We start from the raw sequence: 16,788 nt of genomic DNA, 5'->3' as shown, positions 1-16,788 counted from the left end.
CTGGTAATCATTTCCCAAAGTGTGTGTACACATCAAATCATCACACTGTACACTTCAAATATATACAATTTTTATTTGTCAATTATACCTCAATAGAGCTGGAAAAAATAAATAATACTTTTAATAAAACAATACTGGAATAATTTAACTGAGGCTTTACAGTGTATTCACAAGTTTCATCAAAATTTAATAAAGTGTGATGTGCAAAGAACACTGGTGGAGAGATCTGGCCATATCTGTGAGCTGAAAAAAGTTCATCCGACCTTGACACGCACCAAAAATCATCGACACCTTTTCTTGGGCACCTCAAGGAAGACAAGACTTTCCCAGAGATTGGTAGGAAAGCATAATAAAACAGACCAGCTTTTTCACAAATACAACAAGGGGCTTATCATGAAGGTAAGGAAGACGGCAAATAAGGGAAGGGAACGGTACTCATTTGCTGGGGTTGCCATGACAAAGGACCACAGACTGGGGGCCTTAAACAGCAGAAACCGATTGTCTCCCATACTGGAGGCTGCAAGTCTGAGATAAAGGTGTCTGCAGGGTTGGTTTCCTCCGAGGTCTGCGAGGGAGAATCTGTTCCATGCCTCTCCCTGAGCTTCTGGTCGCTGCTGGCAGTCTTTGGTGTTCCTAGGCTTGTAGAAGCATCACCCTGATGTCTGCCTTCATCCGGGTGTGCGTCTGTGTCCAAATTTCCCCTTCTTTTTAAAGGCACCAGTCATTTTGGATTAGGGCCCATCTACTCCTTTATGACCTCATTGTAACATAACTAATTATTATCTGCAACAACCCTATTTCCAAGTAAGGTCACATTCTGAGGTGCTGCGGGTTAGAACTTCAACATATAAAATTTCAGGGGCATCTAGTCAACACAAAACAGGAACTAAGAGTCTCAAGAGCTCACTGTGCACCGGACACTGTGCTAGAAATTCCCCAAGACCCTGTAGAGTGGAGGAGTTTGGGGAAAGCTTGTTCTATAGCCGACTTGCAGAGTAGTTCCCTAAACGTATGCACGCACATGCGCACACGCACACATGCAATACATACTCTATTTTCTCTAATAATACCTCGGCTTAGTTTACTAGAACACACATATTTTTTACCTGTGGAGGATGACATGGTAATTTAAGGTGTGAGGAAGAAATGGAACTGAGTAAGAAACGTGAAAAGGAGACAAAGTTGAAGTGCTGAGCAGCCACGATAGGGAGGGGATAATTCAAGTGTGAATGATTCAACATTGATGCTAATGCATTTTCAAAGCAAACATATGGCATTTAGAGACAATCTGATGTTTGTGGTTCTCTGTGCACCTCTTACTAGCTTGAGATAATCAAGAGTTGATTGTATTCTAGCCTTCTGTTAGTCATCTTGCTAATCATAAAGTGTTCTACAAACTCTAGACAGAACAAACAACCCAATTGAAAAATGGGCAAAGAACTTGAGTAGGTGTTTCTCTCAAGAAGATATACAAATGGACAATAAGCAAATGCAAAAAGGCACGATATAACTAATCATTAGGGAAATGCAAACCAAAACCAGTGAGATACCGGTTTACACCTATTAGGATGGTTATTATTTTTTTTAAATAGCAGAAAATAACAAGCAATGAGAAGAATTGGCAAGGATTCACAATCTACCGTGCGTGTGGCTGGTGGAAATGTAAAACGGTGCAGCAGCTGTGGAAAACCATGTGGCAGTTCTGCAAATAATGAAACACAGGATTACCATATGATCCAGCAATTCCACTTCTGGGTATTTACCCAAAAGAATTGAAAGCAGGTCAGGTGCGGTGGTTCACACCTGTAATCCCAGCACTTTGGGAGGCCAAGGTGGGCGGATCACTTGAGCCCAGCCTGGGTGACAGTGTGAAACCCCGTCTCTACTAAACATACAAAAATTAGCCGGGCATGGTGCTGCACACCTGTAATCCCAGCTACTCGGGAGGCTGAGGCAGGAGAATCGCTTGAACCTGGCAAGCAGAGGTTGCAGTGAGCCAAGATCATGCCACTGTACTCCAGCCTGGGCAACAGAGATTCCGTCTCAAAAAAAAAAATGGAAAGCAGGCACTTAAACAGTTATTTGCACACTAATGTTCATAGCAGCATCGTTCACAACAGCTAAGAGGTGAAAGCAACCCAAGTGTCTAGCAACAGATTAATGGATAAGAAAAATGTAGTATATACATACACGGGCATATTATTCAGCCTTAAAAAGAAAGAAAATTCTGGCACATGCTACAACATGGATAAACCTGAAGACATTATGCTAAATGAAAGAGGCCAGTCACAAAAGAACAAATACTCTATGATTCGACTCACATGAGATACTTAGAGTAGTCAAATTCCTAGAGACAGAAAGATGGTTGCTGGGGGCTGGGGACCGGGAGTGGTGAGGAGTTTTGATTAATGGATACAAAATTTTAGTTCAGGAAGATTAAAACGTTCTGGAGATGGATGGAGGTGATGATTGCACAGCAATATGAAGGTATTTAATGCCACAGAACCATATACTCAAAAATGATTGAAATGGCACATTTTTAGTTGTGTGTATTTAACCACACATTTTTTAAAAAGGAAGTAGGAGACACAGTCCTGGCCTTTGAATTGTTTCTGCTTGTGAGTAGCTCGTGCTTTGTCAGGAGTTAGCTGCATTCTGGGTTTTTTTTTTTCACTCTCCAAATTAAAACATAAAATGGAATATGTTAAACTCCTATTTTAAGAAGCAGGCAGCTTCCATTTGGGGGAATGAGAATGTGTATGTTGACTTTGAATTAGAAGAGAAGGAGAGTAACCCAACACATATTTATGGATCTGAACCAGAGTTGTGCTATAATTATTTATCTGAATACAAAGGAGGCTGGGTGTGGTGGCTCACACCTGTAATCCTAGCACTTTGGGAGGCCGAGGCAGGCAGATCACCTGAGGTCAGGAGTTGGAAACCAGCCTGGCCAAAAAGGTGAAACACCGTCTCTGCCAAAAATACAAAAAAATTAGCCAGACGTGGTGGCACATGTCTGTAGTCCCAGCTAATCAGGAGGCTGAGGCAGGAGGACCACTTGAGCCCTATAGAGATGAATGGTGGTTTGCACCAGATTGGAGATGGAGAAAAGCCATCAGAATCTGTTTATATGTTGAAGCTACAGCCAACAGGATTGCCTGACAAATTGGGTGATAGAAAGAGAAATGGCTTAGAATTTGAGACACGTGAGTGAAACAGCCATTTACAGATATGAGGAAGATGGTGGTAGAACAGGTGCAGGAGGGAAGTCCTATTCAGAAACTCTGTTTCTAACATGTACTCAATACACATGCAAATGGAGATGCCTAACAGGCAGTCAATAAACTACAGGAGTCAGAAAGAGTTCCGGAGTAGAGTCAAGGAGAGCATCAAGAAAGTGAGTCTAAATAGGGAGCAGGACCTAGGGCTGGGCTGGGCATTCCAGCTTTCAGAGGTCAAGGACAAGAGGAGGAATCCAGGGAGGATACTGCCGAGGAGCAACCAGTGAGCTAGAAAGAAAACCGGAGGTTGTAGAGAACTGGAAGCCAAATGATTTTCAGTAGAACACTGCCTTGCTGTGAAAAAGACTAGAGCCAGCCAAACCCCGGGTGGGGGTTGGGTCAAGGCTGCTGCAAAATGGGCATCCTTGGATTTGCCTTCTTAGCACTCTAAGAGGATTGATAGGCTTCAAGACCATCATCCCCTCAAGATAAATGTCTTTAGTGCTTCCCCCTAGACACTCTGAATTCAATTAGTTTAATTAGAAAACAAGTAAAGAGGAATTATCTTAATATAGCTTTGCTCCTAACAACTCAAAAAAGTCCATTTATTTGGCAGAAATCCAAGTTCCCTCTTTTGTTTATATATTCTGAGATAATGATGTAAATTTTCATTTCTGAGTAAAAAGGCAGACATCTCTCACCCTGTCAATCATGGTTTTGTTTTAGTTTTAATAATAAATAATAACAATAATAAACACTTCCTGATTTCCTCATTTTTAATGAGGTAGGAGCAGTAATATGCTAGTAATGTTTAAATATCATTTAGTTTTTAAGTTGAGAGGGGGACTGTCTGATTTTTAGTGTTTGCCAATTGCTGTGGTGAAATTACTACCACTGTGGCTGATTTCAAGCTACTAAGATGAATCACTGAACTCAGAACTGGGAAGATGCTAACCATAAGTTCTTACAAGCCAGTAGGGGCTGATTCCAGCACACCAATGCATAGCAATATTAGCTGTTTGCCAAAAATCCCTGCAAATCTATTGCCAAGGGAATTTTTCCTCTTACCGAGAGGCTACTTGAACTTGCATCAGTTGTAAAAGCAAGCTCAGAACCAAGATAATTGGGTTGGTAAGTGACGGGGGAGTTGTGTGAAGAGTAACTTCATTGTGTTTGTACAACAAATATATTCCTCCACAATTCACGCACTGACTTTCTCTAACTATAAGCATGGCGCATCTGAGTGTAACAGCCTGAGAGCTCAGCATGGCGGTGCTAATGCCAGAGTGCCCAGTGGACACCCTGGGAGTCTGGGACCCGGCCTCCAGTCCAAGCCCTAGTACAAACATTCTGTCTCACCTTGGGCTAACTGCTTAATTTCTCTGGGCCCACACATTTTTCACATCTAAAATGTTAAAATGGGGGCTAGAAATAAGAGAACAGAACAGATAATCATCAAAGTTCGTTTTCTAAATCTTCAATATACGATCCCCTGAAATAACAGGACACTAAGTGGGAGGGCAGTTTTAAGTGATGCTGTTTCCAAAAATATCATAATTGGGAAACAATGGAAATTCCCAAGGAGGAGACTTCTTGCTAATTGCTGAATGGTCTGCAGAGAGCTGTGGTCCCTATTTTTAGGTGAAAGGAAGGCTTTCAAACAGGGTATTACTGCTGGGAAACAACAGCTCTCAACTGCCCTTCATTTCGTCTTGTGACGAGATGAAATGTTTGCTTCCATATGCCCATCTGCGAGGGCTCTCAATTAAACCCATAATGTCTACATGAGGCCCATCTCTTTGTTGGTTTATGGTCTTTCAGCCACGATTATCTGATGGGGTTATTATTCACTACACTATCCTTATATCAACATTTGCTTCAATCTAGTCTGAAAATACTAGAGAACATCCAGATTGTCATAGTAAGAGGTAAACTACTATACTGGAAATGTCTTTATCATATGTGTCAAGGTCATATATTTATGAAAGTGGCCAAGGATATTCATTGTTAGTTGCCCGCATGTAAAAATGGGGTTCTGGTAGGCACCTCTAAGAACATTTTTCTGATATACCTTGTGGGTTGCTTCAAGTAGCTAATGTTTCATAAATGAGGGAGATCTGGTAGTGAGAGATGAACAAGCATAGTGTATTTTATCTCTGGAAGCAATGTCAGTATTAAAAAGAGCTTAGCTAGTGATATTTTTGCAACCATTGCCAGCAACTCACCCATGATATGCAATATATAATACAATATAGGGGAGAATTCACAGCATCAAAGGCCAATGCTGAAAAATATCTTTTAGATGCTTAAATATATATTGTTCACAAACCACTGAGAGTGATTTGAAACTCAGAACAGGGAAAACTCCCTAAACTTCATGAGATAGCCTTGGAAAGTTGAATGGCATACTTATTATTATTTTTTTTTTAGCAAACCTGTAACCATCTTAAATGACTTAATAAATTATAGGCCATCCACCATACCTTTCTCATCCCCACATCACTCTGAACTATATTATTCTTGTTACCTTTGACTCCCAAATTTTCTTGCTTTAATTTATCTGCTGGTTCTCTTATGGCCACTGGAGAATTAATGGTGCATGTTAATACACATACCGTGTTGGGGGTAGCACACATGGTGGGCAGAAGGAAGCATTCCTGAGTAAAACACCTAGGTTCAGATCCTGGCTCTACTTGAAACCAGCTGTGTGACCTTGGACATGCTACAGAACCTCTCTGTATTTCAGTTTCCTCATCTGTAAAGTAGGGATAATAATAGTGCCTACTGGCCAGGTGCGGTGGCTCAAGCCTGTAATCCCAGCATTTTTGGAGGTTAAGGCAGGAACATTGCTTGAGCCCAGGAGTTAAAGACCAGCCTGGACAACATGGCGAAAACCCATCTCTACAAAAAAATACAAAACTTAGCTGGATGTGATGGCCTGCACCTGTAGTCCCAGCTTTGCAGGAAGCTGAGATGGAAGGATACTTGAGCCCAAGAGGTTGAGGCTGCAGTGAGCTGTGATCATGTTACTGCACTCCAGCCTGGGCAACAGAGCCAGACTCTGTCTCTAATAATAATAATAATAGCAGCATCTACATCGTAGGATTATCGTAAGAACTAAATTGGGTAATTCATGTAAAATAATACTCAAAAGCATATGGCATATACCCACTGACATGTACTTAGCATTCAATAAATAGTAGCTCTTGTATGTATTCTTAACTCTTGACAACTGAATTTGTTGAACTTCAGTGTGTGTGTATGGTGTGTGCGCGTGTTTAGTGATTATATGAGTTGTGTTTTGCTCTGGCTAAAACTAAAAGTAAGTTGGCTTTCTTGCACATGTATCAGCTAGTGGGAGGAGGAGGTCCTGGAATATGGCATGACACAGGGAGAGTTATTCCAGGATTGAAATACATCTGCTACGGGGAAAATCTACATGCAGACAATCAAGTTGATTTGATACACTTTACGAATTGATATGTCATAGGCCTTTCCACAGACATTTTCACCCTAATGTAAAACATCGCTGAGAGGTGAAATGACTAGAGACTGTGGCTGAATGTCCTTAATTCACCGCTCTCCCTCTCCTTCTCCGTCCAGTGCACAGGGATATGCATGTCTCCCCCGTGTTGTAGGTGAGACTGTTCATCCAGAACACTTCCAGAAATTGGACCTTCTCCATACAGCCACGATCAAGGAGTCGCTTTATACTACAACTTCCTCACGTTTGGAAATGTGTGTCTCCCAACCATCCCAAGTTTAATGGGGCTTTAGCTGTGTCTAAGGTTGGCCGCAGGTGGGGGATGGAAGGAGGGGTTTTCTTTGATCCATCTAATGAATTAATGAATTAATCAGAGGTGGGGTTCAGAAGCCAGGCTCCTTACCGTTGCTGAAGCAGGGCTGATTATGAGCTAGCCTAACTGCTGGAAAAATGCAGCTTCATGCTAGAAGAATTAGGGACATGGCCCAGTCCATTCATCTTCCCTAATCGAGTTCTTGGGAAATACACACGTAGATTAGCCCCTAACAATGACCCCCGGCTGATTGCTTGGAGTACCCTCCACCGTGCCCACAATGGTACTGACTAGCTCTTTATGTCCTGCACAAAGGAAGCCCCGACTCCCCCTGGTCCTCCTCTGCCCTGTCTCCCCCACCCCCATCACCACCACCCCTGCCCTCGCCAGTGGCTGTTGAAGTCTTTTCTGCTTTTTTCCCCAGACTCTGAAATAAACAGTAAATAAAAGCTAACCTCACCTGGACTTATTAGGAGGAGCTGGGCAGTTCCAGAGGAATTAACTTTGGAAAACAAGGCCATAAACCCCTTAGCAGCGTGTGGGCAGGAGCTTAAGAAAACGCTGCCAATCTTTGTTTAGCGGTGATTATCGAGATCAATTTAATATTGGGGAAGTTTGCATAAAAAGCATTCTCGGTCAGAGGGGGAACAACAAATACCAATTAATTATCCCCACGGCTGCCCTCTGATCACCACCACCTCAGCACGTCAGCCACCTGGTCTATGTCACTGGCAGTCAGACCTTTTCGGGTGCCACCAGGCCATTTGTGGGCCCTGGAAAGGTGGAGGAGGGGCGGAGGAGGAGGCAAAACCTGGTCTGTCAGGGGACTTTCCAGAGGGTTTGTTAATTTGCCCTGAATGCCGGTACCCAAAGCCCACTCTCTATAGGCTCTGACTTTATTTCTTCTGGGAGCTAAACTGCTTCTACCTCCGCCTCTTAGATGCAGAATCCAGTCTCAGGGAAGGATTAAAGACAGACTGCAGGCTAAGATGGGCTTTGATTCTTTTCAAAAAGATCACACACTACAATAATAATTACAAATGAGCTGCAGGCAGAAAACACTGGACAAGGAGTCAGTGGCCTGAGTTCTAGTCCTGACCCCTCCACTTAATAGCTGTATCACTTTGAGCCTCAGTTTCCTCTTCTGTAAAATGGGGACCAATATGTCTGTCCTGCTCACCTCACAAGGTTGTGAAGATCAGATGACATGAAGAATGTGAGAAGATTCTGAAACCTACAAAGCGACATGTCGAGAGAATTGCTTGAGCCCAGGAGTTCCAGGCTGCAGTGAGCCACCATCATGCCACTGCACTCCAGCCTGGGCAACAGAGAGGGACCCTGTCTCTAAAATAAACAAACAAATAAATAATAAGTAAATAAAGTAATATGTGAACACTGTAAAGTGCTATTAACTTTCATTAATTTAGCTTTTTTCTTAAAAAATAATTTCTGACTTGAATTAGTTCAATTTCTATCTCCTGCAGTCACATACTTGCCCTTATTTTAGTTTGCCATTATATAGTTTTATTAAAAGTAGATATGCCCATCACGGGGAATTAACCATTGAATGATCCTTAAGAAATTGACTTGTCCTCCGCAAACATCCTTCTAACACCAATTTAAAGGTGGGGGATCTGAGGATGTGTGTTTTCCCTCTTCCTTTGTCTTGTCTTCCAGACTGGACGTTAAACTCCACCAGGCCAACGGCCCTGGCCTTTCCCAATTTGTTTGATGCCCACGACGTGGCCCTCGACGGTTGCCTTGCCCTCTAAAGGGACGCAGCAAACGCTTGTCTGAACGCAAGCGGGATAAAGAAGACACCCCTGCTGTGGAGATCAGAGCGCCTACTGAAAAGGAGATTTTAGGGATATTGTCCTCTAGGTCCTTGAGCTTTTATAGGAAAGCATTTTAATTCACGGTTCAGGCCACCAGTTCAGGGAAGGCCAAGCGCTCGCCTCGGGTCTCGCCTCAGATTTGAGGGGTGCGACGTTCACAGCGCCATTGTCCATCCGCGCTGCGGGAGGTGAAACACACTCACCCTATCAAATCATCTTTCCAAGTGGCCGATCAGTCACTGTGGGCCACGGAAGCCTCGAGGGGGTCCAAAGGAGAAAGAACTGCAAGCCAATTACTCCTGAACCCTCGGGGAGGCGAGAGGCCTCTTCCCCGGGAGAAGGTCCTTCCCCAGCCAGCTCTGGGCCATCTCCTTGGCCCGGAGTGTTGGAGGGAGGCGGGAGTGCCACACCGCTGCTCATCAGTAAAGGAGCCCGCCCTCCCCGCAGGACAGGGGGCGGGAGCGAGGAACTCCAGGTGGGTCTCCTGCGGGACCTGAGCCCGGCAGCACATCCGACTCGGGGCTCCCAGTCTCCTGCTGGGCGATCGGGCGCTAGAGGTCACAGGACTTGCGGACATAAATGGCCCTGGGGTGGGCGCTGGGGGGAGGGAGGGAGGCTGCCGGCGCTCAAGTCCGAGGGGACTGGGAGGAGTTACAACAGATATAGACGGACAAACTAAACGCGAGGTCCGGGACTTCGTACAACCCAGCCAAGAAAGGAGTGGGTCCAGAAAAGGGAGCCAGCGAGGCGAAATTCAAACTGGGACGAGTGCGGGGCTGGGAAGCCTTCGGCTGGGTCTCGGCGCTTCCAGGGGACACAGGCCAGGGTGGCGGCCCCGCGGAGGTGAGCCAGAGGGGGCTAGAGGGGCGAGTCTGAAGCTGGGGAGGGGTGCGTCCAAGGAGGGAGGTGACCCCCAGGGGGTAGTCTGAAGTGAGAGGGTAAGCCCGAAGTAGAGGGAGACAAACGCAAGGGGAGAGATGAGCCCAAGGGCGTCGGCCCCACTGAGGCAGGACTAGGGGTGCGCCGCGACCAGGTTCCCGAGCCCGTCAGGCATCCCGCCGCCGATCCCCGGAGTGTGTTTGCAAAGCTTAAAACGGATCAAGAGGTGGAAGGGGAATATTCCTAGTGCCGGCCCAGGGGTGGCCACGAGAGGACCCTGTGGCTGGGCCGGGTGAGGACACGCCCCTCTGTGGAGGGAGGGGCCGAGAGAAGGGGCTGGGTCCAGGGCGAGAGGGGAGGAGCCGAGGGCCAGTTGGCTCCCCGCCTTTAGCGCCGAGAGCCCCAGCTACCCCGAGCCCGAACTTCCGACTTCTGGGACTAAGGCGGCAGCGGGCTGAGCGCTCGGCCACCCCCAGCGTGCGCAGCCCGGGCGGGCTTCGCCCGCGGAGCTTGACCTAGGGTCGGGACCCGTCGGGTTGCACCGCCGCACTCGGGAAGACCCGGCTTCGAGCCTCTCCTCTCCGTCTCCAAAGCGCCCTCCCGCCTCCCGGCGCTCCCCATGCACCTGCCGGGCTGCGCGCCAGCCATGGCCGACGGGAGCTTCTCGCTTGCCGGCCACCTGCTCCGCAGCCCGGGCGGGAGCACCTCGCGACTGCACAGCATCGAGGCCATCCTGGGGTTTACCAAGGACGACGGGATCCTCGGCACCTTCCCGGCGGAGCGGGGCGCCCGGGGCGCGAAGGAGCGGGATAGGAGGCTGGGCGCGCGGCCCGCCTGCCCCAAGGCGCCCGAGGAAGGCGCCGAGCCCTCCCCGCCGCCAGCCCCGGCGCCCGCCCCCGAGTACGAAGGTGAGTGCGCACCCCCGGCTGTGCGAGGCCCTTCGGGCGCCCGAGCTTAGGAGTTGGCCAGACGAGAGCGCCCCTTCCTTAACTTTTATTAAGGCACCTGGGCGCGGGGTTGGGGACTGTCTATGGCGGGAGCTTCCAATTTGCATTCAGAGAAAGCTTAGGACCCATCGCCGCCCTCACCACGGACCTCCCCGGGCCATCTCGGAGCCCGCAGGCGGGCTGGCCAGTGCCCACAGCGAGGCGGGGTCGGCCCAAGGGTGCTTTGGGGAGTGTATCTGACCCTCCCGGGCCTCGTCGCCCCAGCCCCTCGACCCTACTGCCCCAAGGAGCCCGGGGAGGCACGGCCGAGCCCAGGGCTGCCCGTCGGGCCAGCCACCGGCGAAGCGAAACTGTCAGAGGAGGAACAGCCCAAGAAAAAGCATCGGCGGAACCGCACGACTTTCACCACGTACCAGCTGCATGAGCTGGAGCGCGCGTTCGAGAAGTCCCACTACCCGGACGTGTACAGCCGCGAGGAGCTGGCCGGCAAGGTCAACCTACCAGAGGTCCGGGTCCAGGTAAAGCGCCCAGGTTGAGGAACTGGGATCTGGGAGGGCCCGAGGCCCAAACTGCAGCCAATGCTTCTCGGAATTCACGGGTGTCCATGCATTTATTACTGTCCTTCCTCGACTTGGCATGCCCAGAGTCTCAAGGGAGAGGCACAGATCTTCGATGTTCCCTGTGCATCGCCCTTCAAGCAGTCTGTTCCAGTTTGTAGTACGAGCTCCCCTTTGGGTGTTTCCCTCTTCTAAACTCAAAATAGAAGATGGGAATGACTTGCAAGATGAAGAGGCCGACAGCTCATTAGACATAGCCAGGAAGGGGTTGGGGGTTGCTGAGTGGAAATGGAATGCAGGTAGTGATCGAGGGTGACAGGATTGGGGCCCCAAATGCCACCCTCGTCACTAGCTGCGAATATCGAGTTGGAAACGAAAACCCTGTTTCCTTGCGAAGGGCCTGGCACCTCGCAGTTGAAACTTTGGGTGGATTTATTTAAGAAACTGACTTTTCCTTTTCTGGTGCACATCCAACCAAACTTCTCGCTGCAAAGGCCTTTTCTTTTTATTGTAAAGGGGTTTTCGCTTTAATTAAAGCTGAATTATCTTTAATCCCTGATCATTAAAATATTTGAAAGCCTTAAATATTTGCTAGTCATCTGTGAAAAATCTGGGAGGATTTCCAAATTGGGAGAGTTTACAGAGGGCTGAAAGAGAGACATTGGGAACAAATTTCACTGCATCTGAAAGGCAGTGGAACTAAGATGGGATTTTTGTGTGTGTCTAATAAATTAGATTTCCAGGAAATGAGAACACTCAAGTGTTCGGAGCTTTTATCCATGTCTTAAAAGTAAAAGAGGACAAGCTGCTGCTTTTTCTTTTCTGCTTAGTTTAAGAGTTGAAAGTAATGAGTAAAAGTCATGGCTTAAAAAATATAATTCCCTAATGTGACTTGGGATTAACCAGCAAGGACAGTTCAATGTCTCCAATTTGGTGCAGTAAAGCTGCAATGATTTCACTGAAGGGGTGGAAATTTTATCACCTGCTTTCAAAAAAAGAAGGATGGGAGAGGGAATGAATACAAGAGAAAGAGGAGAGGCAAAGCCTTCCAGTGCCCTACAGAATCCAAGCAAAGCAGACTCAGCTCCCTGGGCACTTGAGCCCACCTGCATCCTCCCTCATTACTTGTTCAGGAGTTTTGGCTTCTCCTCTAAGTTGTGAGATTCTTGAGAACAGTGTCTGTGACTTCTTTGTGACCACAGGGCCAGCACAGCACCCAGCTTATGGCCATTCTTAACACATGACTATGATGTAATCAGATGGTAGAGATACTAGGCAGGATCTCTCACACTGAGGGCAGCAGTAAAGCATTGCAATAACCGACCTCGATCCTTCAGTCTATAACCTGGGACACTGGATCTGAAGGCTACAGCTGATGTGGTAGGGAATGGAGTGGGACAGACAGGGAAGCCGAGAAGGTGGTGGGACAGGAGCCCTCACCCAAATCAGTGTTTCTTTTCTCTACTGTTGGCAAGTATCTAATATTTAAGGGAGACTTGAGGCCTTAGATATGCAGATGAATCTTTTCTAGGATGGTACAGGGTACTTACACTTTTGTTGTTTCTCTTTTTCTCCCTAATTGCAGCCTCTCACACACTTACCCTGCGGTGCTTGGGTGCTGGATTGCTGTTCTTTCAGCTCTCCTCGGGGGTCTCCTGCCCTTATTGACTGAAAACTACTTTCTCCCTTCTGAGGTTGCAACAATCTCCCCATTTCCCTTCATAAATATAGCACTAAAGCCACCAGTTTGGCTGAAATTCTTTTGTGTTCTCTACTAAACGGATTCTCTGTCTTGCCTGTGAAGGTGGAACTGGTAGTATAAATGTAATTACACATATTCCAGCACTTTTATCAAATCAGTAATGAAGTTTCATTGGAAGAACCCGACGTTACTCTTGGCAAGGACTTTGTACAGATAAAGAAGAAGAAGCAAAAAACCTTGTCATTGAGCTAAGGTCTTAGGGTAATGTCAAAATTAACTTTGTAATGTAAAAGTAGATATAATAGACTGGAATGATTGTACTCCTTGAAAGTAATAACAAACAGCAGAAATAGTAAGCAGATATTAATTAAATAAAAATAAAAATATTAAAGCAGCAATTCAAATATGGTTGGGGCAAAATAAACCCCACTTGCTCCTATCTAGTTATCATAACCAGTAATCCGTGAAAAGAGCTGAATTTTAACGCCCATTCTTGCCAATTACTCTACTTAACAATATTTATTTATACCTGTATTTAGAGACAAAGGGTAGGTAAAGCAGAGAAAGTCTGAGACCAAAATACAGCAACTTAGATCTGTACCATACAGAGAACAAGCAAGTCTAAACTGTTAGGAGGGGCTGCCAACCAGCAGGTCACAGAAAATTGGTGAGATCTCGTTTCAAAGTTCTACGATTCGATTGCAGAGTTAAATTCACTTTTTTTCTGAGCTTCTGCTACGCACTAGGAGTTGGAAACAGATACAACCACAGCTATGGATAAACAGAGAAAAGGGTGGGACGCCACGGAGGACTAGGATGGGACAAAGAGACTCAGAAGAGGCGATAATGGAGAGAAGAGGCCAAAAAAAAAAAAAAAAAGAGAGAGACAGAGAGAGAAAGGAGATGGAAAAGAAAAGAGAACGCGGGGTGGGAGGAGTAGGAGTGGGTGGAAGGAAGGAAGATCCGGGCCTCTCTCGGCACATGCATAACAGTTGCGCCCCTAGTTTTATTTGAGGGGGACGGAGTGGAGCCCGCCGAGCTGAACCGGCTCAGGGTTGGGGACGCGGCCGCAGCCTCCGCTGCCGCCCGACGGCCCCTGTGCTCTCTCCTGCAGGTGTGGTTCCAGAACCGACGGGCTAAGTGGCGGCGGCAGGAGAAGCTGGAAGTGTCCTCCATGAAGCTGCAGGACTCGCCGCTCCTCTCCTTCAGCCGCTCCCCGCCCTCCGCGACGCTGTCGCCCCTCGGGGCGGGCCCGGGCAGCGGTGGCGGGCCGGCTGGGGGAGCGCTGCCGCTGGAGTCCTGGCTCGGGCCGCCGCTGCCGGGCGGGGGCGCCACGGCGCTGCAGAGCCTGCCGGGCTTTGGGCCGCCGGCGCAGAGCCTGCCTGCCAGCTACACGCCACCGCCGCCGCCTCCGCCCTTCCTGAACTCCCCGCCGTTGGGCCCCGGCCTGCAGCCTCTCGCGCCGCCGCCGCCCTCCTACCCGTGCGGGCCCGGCTTCGGGGACAAGTTCCCGCTGGACGAGGCGGACCCGCGCAACAGCAGCATCGCGGCGCTGCGTCTGAAAGCCAAGGAGCACATCCAGGCCATCGGGAAGCCGTGGCAGGCCCTCTAGGGGCACTGGGGAACGTCTTGGGATCCGACCCCGGGCCGACCGCACCGTACCCGCATCCTCTCTCCCAGGGACAATCCCCCTTCCCAGCTCGGCCCCTCTTTCCCTGTCGCCTGCAGCCACCCGCCAGGCATAGTTCAGGGCCATGCGCCTGGCGCTCCCGATGCACGGGGAGAAGGGCGACTTTCAGGCCTGAGGAGAGGCCCTCTGGCCGCCTCAACGCACTTCGCGGACCTCAGCCCTGCAGCTGGAGGGCAACAGGCTGCCGGGCCCCGCTGGCCACGCCGCTCCCATCCCCGCAGGCGCTGGAGCCTCCAGGCCCAAACAGGCTGAAGCTCCTAAACTTGGCCATTCCCAGGAGGCTTGGAGACCCCCAGATAACCATAACAGGGAAGCAGGGGAGGCGGAAAAATAGAGTTTGAGAAACTTTTGTATAAGTAGTTTCAAACTATTTGAGAGGAGAATTAAAGACATGCTTGTTTTGTTTCGACTCTGTTTAAGCACGCTCAGGACTTGGGGAGAGGAGTGAATATTGGGGTACGGGAGGAGGGTGCGTTGACGGACAGGGTGGGTCAGGGAAAGAGGAGGACTGCGAAGAAGCTCAGGGTTTCCCTGTGAAAATTCTAGGGACACTTCGCTGCAGCAGAGAATCGTCCCCATTCGGAACGCTTCGGCGGCCTAGACCCGAGGCGCCCTTCCCTGGAGCCGGCGTGCGCTCGTGGGGTCCGGAGTGGATGGGGCTAAGGCTCAGCTGCTAGCGCGCTCCCAGTTCCCCCGCTAGCCCCATAGTCCAGCGGCAGCTGATATTTTCAAGTCTGACTTCAATAGAAAGCGTCAAGACCACCTTCCCTAGGGCGAGAGCGAAGTGTCCCCCGGCCCCTGGCGTCCCTGCTCTCCTAAGGACTCCTCTCAGCTCACCAGGTAGATCTCCGGTTCGGTGCCAGTCCCTAACACCCAAGGTTGATCACCAGCGGTACAAGAACTGAGGCAAAGAGATGCTTTTCCTTTTCGGAGCCGCGAGACTCTCTAACCTCCCCAACTCGCTCCACACTCGCCAACCCAGAGTTCGGTAAAAGGCGCGTCTGGTGAGGTGCCGCGCTCGGAGAGTGTCCTGGAGCGCCCTACGCCACCGCCCCGAGAGCTAGTTCTTGCGGGCGTGCCCTGGACAGTATCTGCAGTTCTTTGGCGCCGGCTCTAGGGCGAGGAAGGAATCTCGAAATCTCAGCCCGCTTCACAAGCTCCTGAGACTCTCGGAAGAAGGAGAGTCCCGGACTCCCTCCTGAGCGTGCTCGATATCCACCGTTGACACTGGAAGCTGGGCGACCGCCAGCAGAACCTGGATGCCCGCCAACAGGTCCTGGCACGGGAGGGGGGGGCGTCCACCCCACAACCCCCGTCCCTAAGCGTGCTTTCTGGATGATGCCGCCAGAGCCTTAATTAGCATCAACTGGCTACTGTCTGTCGGTCCTGAGCAAATTAGTGAAGCTCCCAGTCCCCTTTCCTCGTCTAAATAAACCCTGTCTCTCTGGAAGGTGGGAAAGATGGAATAAGATCACCTGTAAAGGCTTTGTGGAAAGTACCAAGACCCTGGCGTGACGCAATATGGATTGTAATCATCGTCCCCATTTCCCCGAAATTCCCTGGCTGTTCTCCGGTTCCTGAAACCGACTTGGGAAAAGGATGACCACGCTGGAGGTGGGAATATGAGAAGCCTCATCATAGTTTCCAGTCCTTTCTCTGCGGGTCTAAGAGGCTATTGCATAACCAGGGCTGTGTACCCCTAGACCTCCAGATGGTGCCTTGCACACAGTAGGCTGATCAGTAAAAATTTTCTGAATAAATTATTCCCCCCAAGAGGTAGGGAGTAATATCTTCACTTTCCCTCAGAAGGATGTCTCCTTGGGGGAGGAGGATGGAGCAGCCCATGTGCTATCACCTTTTAGCAAGAAAACAAAACAAAACAAAACCAGAATGAATGTGTGTTTGGCCTATCATTTGTTTCATTCTTTCATTCCCTAGGGATGATTTATTTACAGAACTTCCAACTTCATGGGCTCCAAGTGAGTACCACACGTGCCCTGTCCTCCTTCTTACTGCAGTCTTGGGCACCTGTGACCTTGAGCAAGCCACCGTCAGCATCTTCTTCACTTCCCTTAGATCACTGCCAAGATTATCCATTTCGTCTCCTCTGTGCTGTTTTTCAATTCTTTCCCTATGAGTTTTTCTGCTACTTCCCCTTCC

At 48.9% G+C, this 16,788-nt stretch overlaps 1 protein-coding gene across 1 annotated transcript; it reads left to right on the top strand.

Annotated features, from left to right (window-relative positions):
• The first annotated feature begins 10,103 nt into the window (after positions 1–10,103).
• Positions 10,104–16,516, top strand: RAX (retina and anterior neural fold homeobox). Its single transcript, XM_034943568.3, has 3 exons — positions 10,104–10,640; positions 10,944–11,197; positions 14,053–16,516. The coding sequence occupies exons 1-3, from the start codon at positions 10,352–10,354 to the stop codon at positions 14,548–14,550; spliced, it is 1,041 nt and encodes a 346-aa protein (XP_034799459.1). The 5' UTR covers positions 10,104–10,351; the 3' UTR covers positions 14,551–16,516.
• The last annotated feature ends 272 nt before the right edge of the window (positions 16,517–16,788 follow it).

Source organism: Pan paniscus, chromosome 17, assembly GCF_029289425.2.
Source record: "Pan paniscus chromosome 17, NHGRI_mPanPan1-v2.0_pri, whole genome shotgun sequence".
NCBI classification, from domain to species: domain Eukaryota; kingdom Metazoa; phylum Chordata; class Mammalia; order Primates; family Hominidae; genus Pan; species Pan paniscus.
Note: the sequence above shows the minus strand (reverse complement) of the source record. Positions and strands in the feature narration are given on the sequence as shown.

Bases quoted from the DNA above. Each gene is read 5' to 3' on its own strand.
- RAX (XM_034943568.3), top strand. From the start codon at position 10,352: ATGCACCTGCCGGGCTGCGCGCCAGCCATGGCCGACGGGAGCTTCTCG. The intron at 10,641-10,943 runs GTGAGTGCGCAC...TCGTCGCCCCAG, and splicing joins GCCCGCCCCCGAGTACGAAG to CCCCTCGACCCTACTGCCCC. The intron at 11,198-14,052 runs GTAAAGCGCCCA...TCTCTCCTGCAG, and splicing joins TACCAGAGGTCCGGGTCCAG to GTGTGGTTCCAGAACCGACG.